The 20,226-nt window shown below is 38.4% G+C and overlaps 1 protein-coding gene across 1 annotated transcript; it reads right to left on the bottom strand.

Moving 5' to 3' along the window:
• Positions 1 to 5,963: 5,963 nt before the first annotated feature.
• LOC104110059 (RNA polymerase sigma factor sigB-like) lies at positions 5,964 to 12,866 on the bottom strand. Its single transcript, XM_009619481.4, has 7 exons — positions 12,456 to 12,866; positions 9,899 to 10,131; positions 8,904 to 9,494; positions 8,038 to 8,268; positions 7,546 to 7,686; positions 7,238 to 7,438; positions 5,964 to 6,393 (listed from the first exon to the last, which is right to left on the bottom strand). Exons 1-7 carry the CDS (start codon positions 12,541 to 12,543, stop codon positions 6,112 to 6,114), a joined length of 1,767 nt encoding a protein of 588 aa, XP_009617776.1. The 5' UTR covers positions 12,544 to 12,866; the 3' UTR covers positions 5,964 to 6,111.
• Positions 12,867 to 20,226: the final 7,360 nt, after the last annotated feature.

The following is a 20,226-nucleotide window of genomic DNA, read 5'->3' as shown; positions in this document are numbered from 1 at the left end:
TCTCGACACTTTATTTATTCGGGACATTCGAATTTATTGGGAACAACCCGGAACATAGAATAAGGAACTTGAGACATCCATACTTAAATCTTACAGGAACATCACTGAATTCAATTCTAAGAAGGAAGTTTAGCCAATATACCTTGCTTTGAGCTTTCCTTAAATTATTACAACATTCCAGAAATTCTAGCAATTCCAATCTATTTTGAAACATAACAAAATTGAACACAAATTAGGAAGGTATTCATGGTTTCAGCTCATTTGAGCATTTGATCAAACACTAGGTGTGCAAATTTGGCCACAAGGTTCTTCTACAAGATTTCCTTCATTCTACAACCCAATCTTTACTTATTTGAGCTCAACAATCTTTCCACAAAACTTATTAGTACATACATGTATAAATAATACTCTCATACCCAAGAATCATACTCCTAATCAACCATCTTCTACCCAAATCCGAAATTGAAAACTAGGGTATGAAACCTTACCTCTTAGATGAAGAACTTGTGAGATTTTCTTGTTGGATTTCAAAGCTTGGACAAGATCTTGATGAAAAAAATACTTCATCTACTTCCTCTCTCTATAACACTCTCACTTCTCTCTAAAAAACCTCAGATAATTTCCCCAAAATAAACCCCAAAGCCTATATATCAAAATGAGATTGGGTTATGAAAATAGAAAAATTAACCCTCTGAAAGCAGGTCTGCAGTCACATAATGGACCGCAGAATAGCTATGCGGGTTGCAAAATGTACTGTAAAATTAGTGCCAAAAAATGGGTTGTACTGGTCCATTCTGCGACCAGTTTGCGGTCGCAGAAGCACTTTCACGATCGCAGAATTGGTCGCAGAATCTCATTTTTTCAGCCTTTGGTAATTTGGTCATAACTTCTTGTAGGAGTGTTTAAATGATGAACGGTTTGAAGAGTTGAAAACTAGACTCTAAGAAATTTACTTTTATAGGTAGATCATCTCCTAAGTAGTTATAGTTTGGTAGCATCATGCGTTTGAAATAGAATCTTGTGCGAACTCACTTGAAACTTTATCCCTTCATAAAATTTTCAACTTGACTTAGCCTTGGGGCTCTTCTTAGACCATAAACCATTCTTAATGTACATCATACATATATTATCATGATCAATTGATATCGTTCATATAATAGTCCTTGTCTACACATAAAATAATATAATTAGCGCACATCAACTTTCTTAATAACATTGAAGTACTTCAAAATTTTCCAGGGTGTTACAACCAGGTATCTCCAAAAGGCACAGAAGAACCTGGTCCCTCTATCACCTCGACTGAATCTGAACATAGGGTTGCTGATGTTGCACCAGGTACTCCTGATGCAGGACAAAAAAGTGGAAGTTATAATTCTGTTGATGTCAATGATGTTTCAAATATGGAGGAACCTGGTCCTTCAAATTCTGGAGTTTAAGTACTTCAAGGAGTTGTTGAAAGGATTTGAGATGGAGAATGCTAGGACCATTGATACGCCTATTGCCACTACTACTCATTTAAACATGGTCGAACCTGGATCTCCTATCAATGAAACTATGTATAGGGGTATCATTGGATTTCTTTTGTACTTGACTGTTATCAAATCTGATATTGTTTTTAGTGTTAGGTTGTGTTCTAGGTTCCAATCAAGCCCAAATAATCTCACTTGAAGGCATCCAAAAGAATTTTGAGATATCCTAAGGGAACGTAGGACCTGGTCCTCTTTTATCCTTCACTAGATAATTTTGACTTGGTTGGATATGCTGATGTTGATCATGTTGGATATCTGGTGGATCGAAAGAGAACATCTAGAATGGTACATTTTCTGGGGTCATGCTTGATCTCTTAGGGTACAAAGAAATAAAACCTTGTGACTCTTTCTTCTATTGAAGCTGAATATGTGGATGTTGCCTCTTGTTGTGCTCAACTGCTATAGATCAAGCAACAACTAGAAGATTTGGTGTGTTTACATATTGTGTTCCATTGTTGTGTGAGAACACAAGTGTTCTAAACATGGAAAAGAACCTGGTACATCACAAGGGGACAAAGCACATTGATATGCGATATTACTTTTTGAGGGACAATGTTTAAAAAAGGCTTATTTGTATGAAGGCTTGCAAGACAGAGGATCAGGTAGCAGATTTGTTCACCAGAGAACTGAGGAGAGAACACTTTGAAAGAGATCGTATGGAGTTGGGGTTGATCAAGCTCAACTAAGGACCTAGTCCCTCGATAATTTGCTATGTAAAGAAGGAAAGGTACAATGCTAAAAAGTATTTTTCTCGTGGCATCTAACTCAATTATATACCGTTACAGGTATACACATATGGTCGTTTCAGGAGAAAACAAGTATGAGTGACATTTCACTTCTAGGAGTTTTTGCTCAAATTTTCAAAAACCGTCAAGGAACCCTGGTCCCTGTGACTCAGGTTAGTAGTCTTTTCAATACTTATATGCCTTTTTAAACTATTGAAGTGTCATGTAATTAATTTATTCCCGTCTCTCTCCTAATTTTTGAAGTCCAAAATGTTAAACATTTCTGAACTGACCCGTTGCCCCAAAAAACCATTTCCTTCTCTCACACCCAACCAAAACCGATTCTTTTCTTCAAAATCAAAATCAACCTTGTCTTAAAAAGAATCCTTCTCTCCAAATATGCCAGAAGTGAACCCAACTCTGTCACCTTCCAAAATCCTAATTCCATCTAAATCAAAACTTCAAGAAGTCTTTGGTAGATTTTGATGGGACTTTAACATAAAGGGAGGTAGATCTAATATTCTAGAGAGTGAGGCTGAAATTGTTATTGGGCTTATAAAAGCCTTGAAGGATGGAGGAATTAGTGAATATGCTGGAAAAGGGGGAACTGAATGAGTGACTTGGTCCCTCAAATCCTTCTTAGGATGTTAATTCTGATGATGATCTTTTTCTCTTGAGTTCTGTGCTTAAACGAACCTCTGATCCAGCAAAAATGATTGATGAAACATAGGCTGATTGATGATGAAGTGGCGTGACCTGCTGATGTAGTGATTGTGGAAGAGAGAATGAAGTAGAAAAATCTTCACTTGTGAGAAAGAATTCAAAAAAAAAAAAGCAAAATGGAGAAAAGAAAGTTGGCTGAGAAAGATGAAGCAGATGATAAGGATGAACAGATTGAGAAGAAAAAGAGGGAGACCTGACCGCTCAGAAAAAGAAAGGGTAGTGTGAGTGAGGAGCCTGGTTCCTTACAGAAGCAAAAGGTTAAGTTATCGGGTTTGGAGAGGAAGAAGACTCTGAAGTCTCAAAAAGTGCTGGTAGGCTGAGTTTTTTACTCTGATATTGCTGAAAAATGAAGGAACTTCTTGACATTGTTGAGTTCCAAAATAAAAAATAAAATAGAATCACCTCTTTGTTCCTCCAAGTCCCAACGTTTATGAAGAAGAAGTAAACACTTCTATGTTGTATGTGATACTCTGATGCTATATGTGCATCAGACTGAGTTTGTTCTTGATGAGGAGAAGTTTGGGGAGATTCTTAGTGATATGATTGATGGTTCAGCCTGCACAGATAGGTAGAGAACCAGGTCCCAGACGTCCCTTGGCAGAAGAGAATGCTCAGTTGAAGGCTGAGAATGAAAGATTGAGAAAATAGGTGGAGGACCTGAGAGAGCAGATGATCATTGACCAGAGGACTGTGAATGAACGAATGGACAAGCCAATCAATGTCTTAGCCACTTAATTTTCTTCCTGCCCAATGACCCGTGTCTTTCACCTCTTCCAAATTCCCTCAAATTTCTATCTCCTTCTAATCCCTATATTTGATGACATTGGTAATTTAGTGATTTAAATTATCATATTTTGTATTGATTGAAATTGCTATGTTTTTGTTATAATTACTCTACTATGGGCTGTCACTCTATTTTGTGCAATGATATTCACTTGTTGTTCTTGTTTTTGCTTATGCTATGTTGCCCAAGTGGCATGAGTTAATGTTGTTAAACTTTTTTTTGCTTGTGCTTCTTCTATTAATTTTTTCAATAATTCCAAAAGAGGGAACTTCAAGGGGGACATAATTGATGGTTGTCAAAGGATCTATTGGTCTATTTTGCAGGGGGAATATTGCATTGTTATTCTCATGTTGATTATCGGTATGATCCGTAAGAGAAATATATAAGGAATCTGGTTCTCAGGGGGAATATCAATTCTGGGTTTGTCATCATCAACAAGGGAAAAATTGATAAGTTATGTTATTTTGTGTTTGGATGATTTGCCAAACAGTCTCGAGAAACCAGTTGTAATCAATTCCTTTGGGATAGTTTCTCGGGGGGGATATGGTTGATTCGTAAGGGGAATAATGTGGAGATCTGCTTCGTAGGGGAAATATTAATTCTAAGTTTGTCATCATCAAAAAGGGGCAAATTGATAAGTTATGCGTCTTCTGTTTTGATGATTTGACAAACTTCATGAGAGAACCAGATAAGGAACCTGATATAATTAGTTCCCTTGCGTTCAGAGTAACTAGTCAGATGTCTGATTCTATTCTCAATGAAATCAAATAAGGAAACAACAGAGGGGGCATATAGGGATCAGTTCCTCCGGTCACAGTACAAGTCAACTAGATAAGGAACCTGATACAATTAGTTCCCTTGCGTTTAGAGTGACTAGTCAAATGTCTGGTTCAATTCTCAATGAAATCAGATAAAAGTATAGCAAAGGGAATAGAGAGGGATCAGTTCCTCTGGTCGTCGTGCAGTCAAATCTACAATTGTAAAAGTTGTTGCACTGTATCGTCTGGCACCAGTACAACAACACAGTTGTAGCTTGCTAAGGCCAAACTAAAGGACACTTTATTGCATCATTTTTGATGACCTAACACACACATATTATCAATATGAGGCAAGAGATTTTATTTCTGCAATACTTGCAAATCCAAAAATCATATTCTCTCAAGTGCTAGCCACCACCTTTATCAAGAACAAAGCTGCTGCAACCTCTAGGACCAGATCCAAAGATTGAAGATATCTTACGTCCTTAGGTTTCTTGAGTCTTTGTTATTTTGGATAAAAAACAAAAAATTAATTAAATCGTAAAACAATCACGAAATAACATAGAATACAGTAAAAACAACTAATAGGCATTTTTTATACATGAGTTTTAACAAAAAATAAGTCGGAATACCTTGATTTAAATTTTTTAGAAAGTAAGATTCGGTGATTCGGACCCGAAACAAGCAACCCACTACGAGATAACGCCTTAGATACGATGTGTGACCGAGAATCTACACTTCTTGTTGGACCGGTAGGCTCCACCCGAGTTTTTTTCCGTTATAAATGGAGAGGGGGACCGCTGGCTTTGGCTTTTTTTTTTTTTTTTTTGGGGGGGGGGGGGGGGATGTTCCGTTTTTGGGGAAGAAGATGGTATTTATGCAGGTATAGCGCCCTTATTTACCGCGCTATAGGCGCTATACCTTCCCGTCCATTTAAGTTCAAATATAACGCGGTATTTCACGGCGCTATATCTTAACGGACAAACGGCCGTTAAGGTATAGCGCAGTGGAATTCCGTGCTATACATATTATGGTGGCCAGTTTTTTTCCATATATTTTGGTTTCTGGAGTTATACGTTGTTACTGTTTATTTCTATTCCAAACAGTGATGTATTTGATATTCTTCGTTACTCTTAGAAATTTACTGTGGGAATAAATAAAAAACCGGGTTCCCTATAATGTTTGGTTTTACAATCTGTTGCTTGCTTACTGTGGGAAACCTGATTCTCTGTAAGAGGTGGATTCTTAGTTTCTATCACCTTATTTTCGAAACAAACGGCATCTTAGGCACTGCTTGCTAATAAGGGACTATTTCATTTGCTTTGCTTAAAGTACCACAATTTTTAATGCGCAATAATTGTAGATGGGCATAATGTTAGGAGAAATTTTTAAATACGTTTATTCCCATGAAGAACAGAAAATTTAATGTTCCAACTTCCAATCATTTGAACCAAATTTTTTGTATTATGCACAAAATGTTTGCAAAGTTCTGAACAAAAAAAAAAATTTGTTAAAGAAGAACCAACTTTTCCTATCAAACAATGAAGACTCAATGAACTATAGAAAGTGAATACTCCTATTTTTGTGGACTCTTAAGCAGTAATATATTGCTGCAAATTTTTCGTTCTTTTCTTGTTCTTTAACTTGCGGAATGCACTAGACTCAATTTGCCTGATTCTCTCCCGGCTTACGCTCATTAATTCCCCAATCTCTTGCAATGTCTTCATCCTCCCATCTTCCAGTCCAAATCGCCATCGAATAACCTGCCTCTCCCTTGGATTCAGGGTATCTAAAACCTTCTGTAGGTCCTGTTTCATGAACTGCTTGATCAATGTCTCTTCTGATGTTTTGGCTTCAGGGTCTGCAATCACTTCCTGAACACCATATGTAAAAGAAACCGATATAGGTTAGCACAACAAATAAGAGTCAATTAATTCTGAAGTGGTAAGAATCAAGAATTGCAGGGTTAATTTCACGTATGGTAACTGAATACTATCCATTTTAACACTAAAGTCACAAAACTATCTTTTTCTCCCATTAAAGCATCTGAATTTTATCTACTATAACAGTTAAATTATAAAACTATTTTTTGCCACGTTAAAGTAACTATACTTTACTCGCTATAAAAGTAAAGCCCCAAAGTTCAACCCACTATAACAGTAAAGTCACCTCACTTGATGGTAGGTTTTGTAGTTGGGGTTACCCGGCGCATAAAGCATCCCGCATTCACGCAGGGTCCGGAAAGGGCCACACCCCTAAGTAGCTTTGTAATTTTAGTGGGCGTTTGGACATAAGAATTGTAAAATTCCAAAATAGGGGAAAAAAAATTTTCAAGTGAAAATAGTATTTGAAATTTAGAGTTGTGTTTGGACATGAATGTAATTTTGGGTTGTTTTTGAAGTTTTGTGAGTGAAAATTTTGAAAAACAGCTTTTTGGAGTTTTTCAAATTTTTCAAAATTTCCAAAATGCATAAGATTGGAAATTTTATGAACAAACGCCGATTTCGAAAAAAAGTGAAATGTTTTTGAAAAAAAGAGAAATTTTTTTTATGTCCAAACGGGCTCTTAGTATATAGTGAATAAAGTTCTGTAACCACACATAAAATTAATTCAAGAATAGCTGGATTGGACACAACAATGCCAGAAAATGTGAAAAGAAAGATTTTCCAGGATCATCAAGAACGTAAAAAGAAACAAGAAATGTTTTCCAGGACCAACCGAAGGTTTGAGATTTTGGTTGAATCCAATTTTCTGGTCAAGTGATCTTGGAGCTTTAGGAGTTAGCATCACAGCAGTGAGCCTCTTCATTGACAATCCCGTTGCTTCAGCTAGTTCCTCCTCGTCAGGATGTCTACCATTTTCACTATATAATTGCTTTCTTGCTTCCTTAACTCTATAAGTTGCCTCGACCATGTGAAACTGTCATGGAAAAATTAAAGGAATGCTCAAAATTAGATAAGCCAAGGAAAGTCAACTAAGACATACATGTCTTTCTTTTTTATTTGGAGCAGGAGTGTCACACATACCGGCAACCGAATTGTCCTGGATTGATCAGAAAGCGACTTCCTAACAGCCTGTTTAATCCACCAATGAGCATATGTTGAGAACTTAAAACCTTTTGAAGCATCAAACTTTTCAGCACCCCTTACAAGGCCACGACATCCTTCCTGTAAATCAATTTCCAAATATAAGCACGTTATGTTTCTGATGGTTTTAATCCCTCCGAAGAGCTACAGTCTCGTGATCATATATTTTTTTTGATTTGCACCGGGTGTCCGAGTCTCTTTGAGCCCCGACTAATCCCGGGAGTGCACAGGCCCTCGGCAAGGAGTTTCCCGCAAGTGCACCACGGTTAATTCAGGTTTTACCCAGTCCGATGGCCCTCAGAAATTGTTTGCAACCAGTGGGTTTCGAACTTGAGACCTTGAAAGGGAGCAAACCCCAAGGCTCAAGTCAATTGCCACCAGGCCAACCCCTGAGGGTTGTCTCGTGATCATATATAATTGCCCCATATATACCTGAACCAAATCTTGAAGATTCATTCCTGCTCCTTGATAATTTTTGGCAATGGATATAACAAGCCTTATGTTGCTCTTAATCATTTTATCTTTACAAAGAATTCCATAGCTTATACGCTTCCGTAGGGTCTTCAGGTCAACTCCGGCTGCAGCAGCCCATTGTGCGGAAGTGGGCTGACCCCCACAGCGCTCTGCAAGCTCCTCCTGAAGCCTTTCCAACTTCAGTAGCTCCTGTTTTTTTGTCATCACAAATTAATTAAAGAACAAACACAAAAATAACACTTTCAAGGAAAAGTAGGAAGTGAACTCCTCAGAAAAATAAAATATAAACATAAACTTGAGAAAGAAGCTAGCAGTAGATACAATGATGTCTCAGCACTTTATTAAGAGTTCGCGACTAGATCCTTCATTTGAAGCAATAAACAAAAAGATCCAAGAGCAACTTTTGCGGTGTTCTACTAAAAGCTCATAATTGTTCATGGAAGCAGACAATTTCAGTTAAACAAGAAGTATTCTTTTTGACATGATGTTTACTAAAGTAGATTGACTTTCATTGAACATCTTCACAGCCAGATAGGAAATCAACATCCATAGCAGGGTAAAGAAAAGATTCACAAACTATTCATGCACCTATAGACTTGGATCCTCACTATGTAACAAAAAGAGAAAGAAATATGAAAGTAGTTCTTCAGATTTAGATTTAAGAAACAACACTTAGGTTTGAGCCAAAGATAAGCAACTGGAAAGATATAATTTACTTGGGATGAACAAAGAAAGGTAAAAGCTGGTGCAAGGGTGCTTGTTGCTGCAGCCGAAAAGGAAAATGCTTGTACAAAATCTCAGAAGGCAAAAGGGCAACTTAGCACCTGTATTCCTTCTGATAACTTATGTTCTTCAGATGCAGTGAGCAGCCTAGAAGTACTTGTCGTTCCTCTCAAGTAACGCAATGGATCAGAGTAATCAACATCTTGTACTGACGCACGCTTTTTTCGGCCTGCGAAACCAGACTTCACTGACACAACATTGGCTGCAGCCCTCTCTGCTGCTCTATCTCTTCTAGCCTTCCGTTCATTTTGACGCTTAGATCTTACAGCTATACCATTTAAAAGATCTGTTTGAAGAAGTTCCAGCTCTTCATGTGTTGGTTCCAGGTCCTCAGAATCTGTAAGTGAGTTCCCGAATGAATTACTTTCACTCCATCTCATCTCACTTGCCTTTAGCTCCCCAACTATGCTGTGTCGCCCCGTCTCACCAGGTTGAAACCTCTCAAGCAGCTGGGTAGTATCCACACCTGCCATATTGTTATCTGAGTTGTTATGGCCGACCATCATCACAGCATCTTTTGCAACTTTTAGTGCAGCTTTTGCCAAAGCAACTGCTTCAGCAGCAGAAGCAGCTATTACAGCTTCTTCACCCGTAAGAAGATTTTCAGTAGCTAAAGCAGCTTTAGTGTTTGCCTGCAGACGTACTGAATCAGCAATTTACAAGTAACAGCCTTTTCATATTTCACACTGGGCATATTACAACCAATGAGGAGACAGAGTAAGATCCAATACAAATAGCATATTAGGAACCATAACTAGACACCATGGTGCTAAAGTGAAGTGATTTCGATGGCATAAAAATTTGACTCTGGCCAAATATAATATATAACCTGCTTCCACTTGTGACCTAGAAAGCTACTCAAATTTAAAAGAAAAAGAACTACTCAGTACTGCTTCTTTCTTCTTTTTTTACCGAAAAACTAAGTCCACCTGAAACTTATCTCATCGTTCTATTCAGAGAGATAGAAACACGATTCAGTTTCTCAGCGTTCAAGATTAGTCTCTATATATTTCTAGGCTATCCATTTAAGTCGTACCTCAGTGGACAGAGCAACTCCTCCACTGTATCTCAGTGACTGAGCCTCCAAAGACTGCAACTTTAGCCTCTGTACATCTACTGCTGTGGTTGTGGCATTTGCCGAGGGTGCTTCCCATGATCTGTCTATAGATGGTAACTGTAGCTTCTCAATATCAAGCACTGTAGCTGCCGCTGTTGATGTAGTGGATAAGACACATTGAGTCCGCAATTGATAAGGATCTCTACCTTTTGCTGCATTTCAGAAAGGACGATATTAAGAACCATGGAGTTCTATGTCCTATAATATGGATAATTAACACATTCCCAACCACGCAAGGATATAAGTAATAGTGAATCAAGCTAAAACTTTAGAATCAATCTGCATCCAGGTCTATTAGTAACACTAAACTTAGTATAATGCAAACTGGTAGATCACCAAATAGAAGTCATCACACACTTGTCGCAAAGCAAAAGGCTGCAGCTCATAAATCAAGCTTAGAGAGGCAACAACAACAACAACAACAACAACAACAACATACCCAGTATTATTCCACACCCTGGGGTCTGGGGAGGGTAGTGTGTACGCAGACCTTATCCCTACCTTGTGAGGATAGAGAGGTTGTTTCCAATAGACCGTCAACTCAGGAAAGCATAACACCACATTAATGAAAATATAGACAAGAAGGGATAGTACCAAAAAGCCATATAAAAGCAGAATAAAAACAACAAGATAGTAAGGTGATCAACAATGAAAGAAAACAACGGTTAGTCATAAAAACCTACTACCAACAGAAAGTGAGACTGCGTGCCAATACTACTGTTATGAACACTCGAGACTACCTACTCTACTACCTTAATCCTCAACCGCCAAACCTTCCTATCAAGGGTCATGTCCTCGGTCAGTTGCGTCATGTCCTCGGTTAGTTGCGTCATGTCTTGCCTAATCATCTCTCCCAACCTCTTCTTTGACCTACCTTTACCTCTCCGTATGCCCTCCAATGTCAACCTCTCACACCTCCTCACTGGGGCGTCTGTGCTCCTCCTACTCATATGACCAAACCACCTAAGCCGCGCTTCCCGCATCTTGTCATGCTCCACCTCCACTCTTCAGGCATCTTTATCGTTCTAAAAATGATATTAAATAACCTAGTGAGCCACTCCAAGCCTGCCTTCCCCGCATTCTTCCAAGCTTACAGAGGCAATGACAGGAAAAAATTAAAAGAAATAGTCAACCACAAGAGTTGTGTCTTTTGAAAATACAACTAGCACAGATAGTCCTGATTGTATAAAGCTCTCACTCGGAATAAATAGTGGAGATAGAGTCCCACCTTTCCTAAGCATCATCAATAGACACAAGCAACTTATGATCCTCAGAGTAATATAAGTTCATTCACATCAGAGTTGTCAGTGTGCCTGCTCCATCCAACACCAACTCTTCAATAGATTTCTTGCTGGAGTTCCATATCTCGGTTAATAAATTTTGGGTTTGCTATCTGGGAATCTCTTTCTATGTTAGCTCTAGAGGACATCGATCCTTCGGCTTGCGCACTACCAAATCATTTAGACTCAAACCGGGCGGCCTCCGCAAATGCTCGTGAAAACCCGGGTCAGTCGATCCTCTTCACCTACTTCGAAAGAAGTGGATTTAATCGAAGGCTGGGGAAAGTTTATTGGCAAGAGGGAATAAAAAGCGGAGACAGCTCTCTGGGTCCCTGCCGATGCTGAGGTGTGAAAGCGTGAATAAATGGGAGTAAAGGTGTGCCTTAAAGAGTTCCGATTCAGCAGCTTACCGGTTATTTAACTAACTGCTAGCTTTAGGTTCCCTCACCCTCCCTCTCCCTAAGTGTACCTAAACAGTAGTTGCGAGGTATGTATGTTTCTCAGTAAGTTTCTACTTTTAGGTAGTAACTGGATTCGTATAGACTTCATCAAGAATCTAAAAGTCTAATACTACATTAATTTATATTAATACAGTCCACCTTGCAGCCAACATTGTTTACATGCAGAGGTTGATCTAGGATTTAAACCCAATGGACTCACGTGTTGTAAAATTTTTCTTCAAAATAAAAAGTACTATTAGATGTTTGCTCTCTTAGCCAAAAGCAATGATCACCGTCTGATTATGTAGACAAAGGATAGATTCAGTCATTCAGAATCTTTTATTCCTACATAATTTCTTCAATAACTAAAAAATCAACATCTAATATCAATCAAGAATCTAAATTTTTATAAAGTTGAGAACTTTTCTTCGATTTCTTTTATAAGGGATTCAGTACCAAAGTTTCGTCTTGACTCTTCTTTCTAAAAACAAAATCTTTGAATCTCCATATTCATTGAAGTTATTCACAAAGTTAAAACATTGCTCACCTCAGTCGCATAAATATATAAATTGGCAAGAAAATATTAGCAAAAATCATTTACATAAAAAACAGAGATATTTCCTCATTGAACATTCACTTTTAAACACCATCAGAAAAATAACTACTTAAAAAAATACATTAAATTCAACTCAGTAAAAAAAAAAAAAAAAAAAAAAAGGTACGGAGTATTTTTTGCGGGGAAAGGAAGAGACTTACAGAGTTGAGGGGCAGACTGTTGATGGGTTTTGAAGCTAAGGGCAAAAGTATCAGGCAAGCACTTGAATTGAGGCAATAGGCAAGACATGTTAATTTCTACTATAAATTCACATAAAGGTATAATAAGGGAGTCATAAGTTCTCACTTATTTTCACACCATAGGTACACTATCTTGACGTATATTAAATTATAAGTCCATGAAGCAAAAACTATTCAATAATTCTTGAATTTTGCAAAATGGGTTTGAAATAGAAGCCAGAAAACTCTGCAGAGAAGAGAATGAAGAAGAAGATGGAGGAGGGAGGGAGGGAGAAAGAGAAGAGTGTGTTTCTTTGGAATGTGATAAATAAAAGGATAAGAGAAGTTAGCATGAGGTGGAATGAGGAGTACAAATATTTCTGTATTCATTCTTTATTGGGCTTTTTATTCGGCCTGCCTTATAAAAACCATTCTCAAAATAGGCACACACCTAGTTTCTCTCCTGCCCAATTGGGAGAATATTCACAGACAGGGGAAAAAGGGGGTGCGTAGGAGAATATTCACAGCCAAATTGAATTATCAGCTAAACTTATGCGTCGATATGGAAGTTAATAAGAAATTCCAACGACCTACAAAAAATTTCATTAATATATAACCGTTAATGGTACAACTAATTGCTAGTAGTCGTTGAGAATAATTGGAATTTTTCAAAAAGAAATTCTTTAATATAGTTCACTGATAAAATAGACAATCTACCCGATTTTATTATTTCATGAAATTTTGTTTGAAAAATGGGACAAGAATGGAAAGAACGGGGATGGAGTAACCAGTCGAAACCGTCATTTTTCGAGTAGTTTTCGAAATATTATCCGGGAAGTGATAAGGTTTAAGAGGAAAACCACCGAAACCGTCATCATCACTTTTGAATTTGAAGTGACGTGAGTCCTTTCCATTTAATGCTCCGAGTATCCGGTGAACCTCGATTGGTGGTGAGTGCAACAATATGACCGGTCGTTTGATGTATTTGAGCCCCACTTTCCTATTTGATGTTTCTCATATGTTTATTTGTTTGTTGTTTTACGCTTGTAAGGATGATTGGTTTGGTTTCAGAAAGGTTTGGGAGTGATTTGTGAACACTTAGACTAATTTAGGAAGATTAAGTTGCTATAGTTGACCAATGTTTGATTTTTTAGTAAACGGCCTCGGAATCGATACTTGATGATTCCAATAGATTCGTATGATGATTTTGGACTTGAGCTTATGTTCGAATTTGGACTGGGAGGTTTGTAGAAGGTTTTGGCTCTATTTGTCGAAAGTTAGCAATTTGAAGAAATAGAGAATTCATAAGTTTGACCAAGAGTTGACTTTGGTATTATTGAACCTCGATTGATATTTCGAGATTTGGAATAGAATCATATGGTTGAATAGAAGTTATTTGCAAAGTTTGGTTGAGATTCGAGGTTTTTAATTTGTAAATGGACGTTTGTTTGGAAGTTTTGAAGTTTACGAACTTAAGAGAAATCTATTAGATTTGATCCTCGATTCATTATTGTGATGTTTTTAGATGTGTTTTGAGACTTTGAATAGGTCCGGATAGTGTTTATGGACATGTTGGTATGGTTGGATTGGGTCCTGAGGGACTCAGGTGAGTTTCAACATGTTCGGAGTGAGATTGCAGAAATTAGATGTTGGTAGGTCATTTACACGAAGGGTTGCGCGGATCGCAAAATGGTTCTATGGGCCGCACGTCAATTTCGCGGTCATTGGGGAGTTTGGTCTGGTCAATTTCGCGGTGAATATTACGGACCGCAGAATGGATCTGCGGACTCCATATCTATTTCGCGATGGCTGGAGAGTGGGACTATTTCGTTTCACAATGCTTTCGTGGACCACAAATCATTTATGCGGTCCGCATAGTCATTTTCACGGTGCGGGGCAATATTTTTTGCATGGACTATTTAAAACCGAATTTATGATTTCTTATTTTATTCCCCAAATTTTGGAGCTTATTCTGAGGAGTTTGAAGCTAGGGTTTCACACATAAGCTTGGGGGGTAAGTGATTTATATGGAATTAACACTAGATCTAACATCAAAGCATGGATTTGAATAAGAGAATTTGAGATTTTTGTCTACAACTTAAGAGAGTGTATTTTGGAAATTTGAGGGTTAATTGGACTCGATTTTAGAATTTAATCATATATTTAAACTCGTGGGGTCATGGGTGGTCGGGATCTATCCCTTGACTCGGGTTTGACCATGTGAGCCCACATTGACTTTTGGGGATTTAATTAAAGATTGAAGCTTTATTGTTTGAAATTAATTCCTATGGCTTTGTTTGATGTTATTGAGTTGTTTTTGACTAGATTCGAGTCATTTGGAGGTTGATTTGAGAGGAAAAGCTATTTTGAAAAATTGAAGGTGTTCTGGGATGGAGGTAAGTCTCTTGTCTATCCTTGTAAGAGAGAATTCTCCGTATAGCTAATCTATTTGATGCATGTTGCTTGATTTAGGAGCTACATATATGTACGGTAACGAGCATAAATATGTAGCTAAGTTGTGACCATATCTGGTAGAGTTTGGCTTATGATTATGCCTTGTTTGGATTATGTAAACTTGTTATTTATATTTCATTGATTCTATTAGGTGATGACTTGTAATTGTGCTTAGAAGCATGCTTAAATTTATGACTTGTTAAATTGGTCATAATGAATATTTTGCCATATTGGGCCTTTTTCTTAAGTCGTAGTCATACACTTGTTTTATTGATTCATGACTTGGTTCTTACATGGCTTAATCTATTCATATTAAATGTTAGGAATAGACTGTTGAATATGAAATTTGTTTAATTGAATTGTTGAGATGAATTAAATTACATGATTATCCATAATCATATTTTAGCCATATGAGTTTTTATCCGTATTTCTATTGTTGTGATCTGTTGCCTCGTAATTATATTGCTTCATACATATATTCAAGAGCTGGAGAGTTGAATATTGTGAAAAGATGAGAACTTTGGCACCGTGGACATTATGAGTGGATATTGATTATTGATGATTTGTGCGTGGATCGGGTTGTACGCCACAACGATAATATGTGTGGATCAGGTCGTACACTGCAACAGTCACATGTGTGGATCTGGCAGCACGCTGCAATGATATATTTACTATTAGTGGATCAGATTGCACGTCGCAACGATACTTGGATAAGGTACCGTACCTCCGAAGTCAGGTAATTACCCATGTTATTTTGGGCATTGTGAGCGCAGACACTCAGAATAGTGCTAGTTTGGACACTTGACCAGTGTCGAATATAGGAATTGTGCACTGAGATTTGGTATTGGATTGTGAGCATGTATTGGAGCCTCTACTTGTGCAATGACTCTTACATATATATATATATATATATATATATATATATATATATATATGAATGTTGACTGACTCATATTATGCTTTTGAAAGATTGAGATAACTGATATTGTGTTATCTTCCTTGCTTGAAAGGTATGTTTACATTCCAATTGTACTATGTTTCTATTGGCAGACTCGATTGATATTACCATACTTTATCCCATGCTCTATTTATGTTTCATATGCTTATTGAGCTGTTAATAAATGTCAGAGTCAACCCTTTGCTACTAGTTCTTCGAGGCTAGACTTAATACTTATTGAGTACCGTAATTTTGTACTTATACTAGACTTCTGTATATTTTGTGAAAGCCTTGAGGCTGGTTTTAGTGGTATTCACCCAGCGGAGTAGAAGTGCTATCTGGAGACTTCGTGGCGAGATGCTTACTTGATCCGATCTGCAACACATGGAGTTTCCCCTTCCCTACTCTTTTATACATGTCTATGTATTTTGTCATTTCCAAACATTCGTTGTATTCTGTTCAGATTTCATATTCTTGTTAGATGCTCGTGACTATATTGTGACACCTAGGTTTTGGGAGAGTTCGTTAGAAAGTTGTGGTCATGTTTAGATCCTGTCTCAAATATTTATATTTATGATACCGGTTTTGGGACTTATTTCGCATTCTTATTGTTATCATATCTCTGTTAATGGCTTAAAGTGAATTTTAATATTGTTGTTTAGTGTTGGCTTGCCTAGCAAGTAGGTTAGATGCTATCACGACCTTTGGTGAAAATTTTGAATCATGACAAGTTGGTATTAAATCTCTAGGTTCTAAGGGTCTCACAAGTCACGAGAAGGCCTAGTAGAGTCTTTTGGATCGTACAGAGATGTCAATATCTATTTATGAGAATCTATAGGGTTTAAGAAACTTCCATTTTCTTAATTCCTTATCGTGCGTTTATTAATTTCTAAATTTGAATTCTCTTCTACTCTCTCTCAAATGGCAAAAATGCGTCCTTCAATAGTGTTAGGTGATGGAGAGGCAATACTACTGACTGTAGACATGAGGGATAGGGCCTGGGGTAGGGCTAAGGCTCCCACCAAGGGTCACATAGTGACGGATAGGGGTGGAGTACCCACTAGAGCCTAGGAGCTTGTTCGAGCAGTATCAGTGGATCCGCCTGAGGATCAGGTAGAGGATCAGCATGTTGATGATCATGTTGAGGCCCAATTCCTACTCCACCTAGAGGGTTGTGTTGTGGCACCGATATTTTAGGAGGCCATGGCCAAGATGGTCAGTTTTATTGATGCTTTAACCCAGGCTAGAGTGGTTCCAGTGGCCCCAGCCACATCTAAGGCTAGAGAGGAAGTTTAGACCCCTATCACTCGTACTTCGAAGTAGCCTATTATAGCAGCTAGACCCGCGGTTCAACCTGCTATGTTTTCTGGTGAGCAGAAGAGGATGGAGAGGTTTCAGAGGTTATATGCTCTACACTTTGAGGGCGGTACTTCAGAGGATGCCCGGGATTTTCTAGACAGATGTTACCAGATGATTTGCAACTTGGGCTTGGTAGAGTCCAACGGGATGGACTTCACTACATTTTAGTTTAGAGTGGCTGCTAGTAGATGGTGGCATAATTATAAGGTGCACAGACTAGCAGGTTCACCTCCTCTTACTTGGGCTCAGTTCTCACAGTTATTCCTAGAGAGGTACATCCCACACACTAGGAGGGATGAATTGAGAGGCTATTTCGAGAATCTTCAGCAAGATTGCATGACTGTGACCGAGTATGAGGCGAGACTCACAGAGTTATATCATCATGTTGTTATCTTGATCCTTACCGAGGCTAAGAGGGTAAGGAGATTCATTAAGGGTTTGAATTATGGCATTAGGATTTCTATGGCTCGAGAGTAAGAGATTGGGACTAAGTTTCACCAGGCCGTAGAGATAGCTTAGAGGATAGAACGTATTCGTACTCAGGGACGAGAAGCTATGGTAAGAGATAATAGACCACATCGTTCTGGTAGCTTAGAGGTTAGTCTGGCAGAGGCCATCATGGTAGGTCCGCTCATTCTACACCATATGTAGCCGGTGGAGCAGTGGCTCAGTCATCTTTTAGCACTCCAGTTCCATCGTCTTTCAGTGCTCTCCCAGTGAGTTCATAATGAGATCAGTTTATTCAGGATTTCTCTAGTGGATATTCAGGCCATCAAGGGAAATTTTAGGTTTAGTAGCCTCAGTCGCCTAGAGGTTGGTATGAGTGTGGAGAGCTTGGACACATGAGGGGGAATTATCCTAGACTAGTTAGCAACACAGCTCCACAGTTTTCTTAGCCAGTAGTTTCGACACAAGTTGCTCCACCCCGTAATGAGCCAGCTAGAGGGGAAAGATGTACAACTAGAGATTACCTTAGAGGAGGGGGCCAGGTTGGTGGTAGTAAGACCTAGTCAGCCTTGTTGCTATTCTTTTTGGGGTAGATCCGAGGCGATAGCCTCAGATGTAGCGATCAAAGGTATGGTTTTGGTCTTTCATAGAGATACTTATGTGTTGTTTGATCCGAGGTCTACTAATTCTTATGTGTCATCATATTTTTCTCCTTATTTTGATATTCCTCGTGGTTCTCTTGATACCCCTATTCCTGTATGTACATCTATTGGTGATTCTGTTATGGTGAATCATGTGTATTAGTCTTGTGTTTTTACTATTAGGTATTATGAGGATCTTTTGTTGCTTAGTATGGTCGACATTGATGTGATTTTGTGTATGGATTTTCTATCTTCGTATCATGCCATTATTTATTGTCACGCTAATACTAAGAAGTTGGCTATACTAGGGTTTCCAAGGTTGGAATGGAAGGGTTATCTTGATCACACTTCTAGTAGGATGATATCATTTATGAAGGATCAACATATGGCTAAAAAGGGGTGTTTGGCATATATGGCCTTTGTTAGGGATACTAGTTGCGAGTGTACTACTGTTGATTCAGTCCCTGTGATGAGGAAGTTTTTAGATGTGTTTCCTGCAGACTTACTGGGCATGCCACCCAATAGGAATATTGATTTTGGTATTGATTTGGTGTCGGGCATGAAACTCATATCTATTCCACAGTATCACATAGCTCCATTTGAGTTGAAGGAATTGAAAGAACAATTACATGAGTTGTTGGATAAGGGGTTCATCAGGCCGAGTGTTTCTCCTTGGGGGACCAATGTTATTTGGGAAGAAGAAGGATAGTTCTATGAGGATGTGCATTGATTACCGATAGTTGAACAAGGTCACTATTAAGAACAAGTATCCATTACCTCGCATTGATGATTTTGCTTGATTAACTTTAGGGTTCCAGGGTATTCTGGAAGATTGATTTGAGATCGGGTTATCACCCGTTGAAGATTAAGGCTTCAAACATTCCTAGGACGGTTTTCAAGACTTGTTATGGGCATTATGAGTTCTTGGTGATGTCTCTTGGTTGACTAATGTCCATAAGCTTTCATACATTTGACGAACAATGCGTTGCAGCCTTATTAGGATTCTTTTGTCATCGTATTCATTGATAACATCTTGGTGTATTCCCGTAGCAGGAAGGAGAACGAACAACATTTGAGGATTGTACTTCAAATTTTGAGGAGAAGTTGTATGCTAAGTTCTCTAAATGTGAGTTTCTGTTGGATTCAGTGGCATTCTTGGGCCATGTGGTGTCTACTGATTGTATCAAGGTGGATCCGAAGAAGATTGAGGCGCGTTCAGAGTTGTCCTAGACCTTCTAAATCTATAAAGATTAGGAGCTTCTTGGGCTTGGCAGGTTACTACCGTCGCTTTGTGGAGGGTTTCTCATCTATTGCAGCTCCATTGACTAAGTTGACTCAGAAAGGCATTCCTTTTTGATGGTCTGATTAGTGTAAGGAGAGCTTTTAGAAGCTCAGGGCGACTTTGAGTACAATCCCAGTTTTGGTATTGCTCTCGAGATCGGGAATGTATACTGTCTATTGTGAGGCTTTGCCCGTTAGTCTTGGTTGTGTGTTGATGCAGGACGACCTCGTGAGTTTTTCGTATGAAAGGTAAGTAAGAAAAAAGGCAAACACGAATACTAAAAAGCAGTTAGGATGATTGCCTATGCGCTGTGATACTTGAAGCTTCATGAGAATATTTATCCAATTCACGATTTGGAGTTAGCAGCTATTGTGCATGCACTTAAGATTTGGAATCATTACTTGTATGGTGTGTCATATGAGGTCTACACAGATTATCGGAGTCTTCAACATTTGTTTAGGCAAAAGGATTTAAATTTGAGGCATCAGAAATGGTTGGAGTTGTTAAAGTGTTATAATATCACTATCTTGTATCATCTGGGGAGCACGAATATGGTAGCAGATGCTTTGAGTAAGAAGGCGGAGAGTTTGGGGAGTTTGGCATTTATTCCATCCATGGAGAGGCCTTTGGTCT

Source organism: Nicotiana tomentosiformis, chromosome 8 (genome assembly GCF_000390325.3).
Source record: "Nicotiana tomentosiformis chromosome 8, ASM39032v3, whole genome shotgun sequence".
NCBI lineage: Eukaryota > Viridiplantae > Streptophyta > Magnoliopsida > Solanales > Solanaceae > Nicotiana > Nicotiana tomentosiformis.
This window is presented reverse-complemented; position numbering and strand designations above follow the sequence as displayed.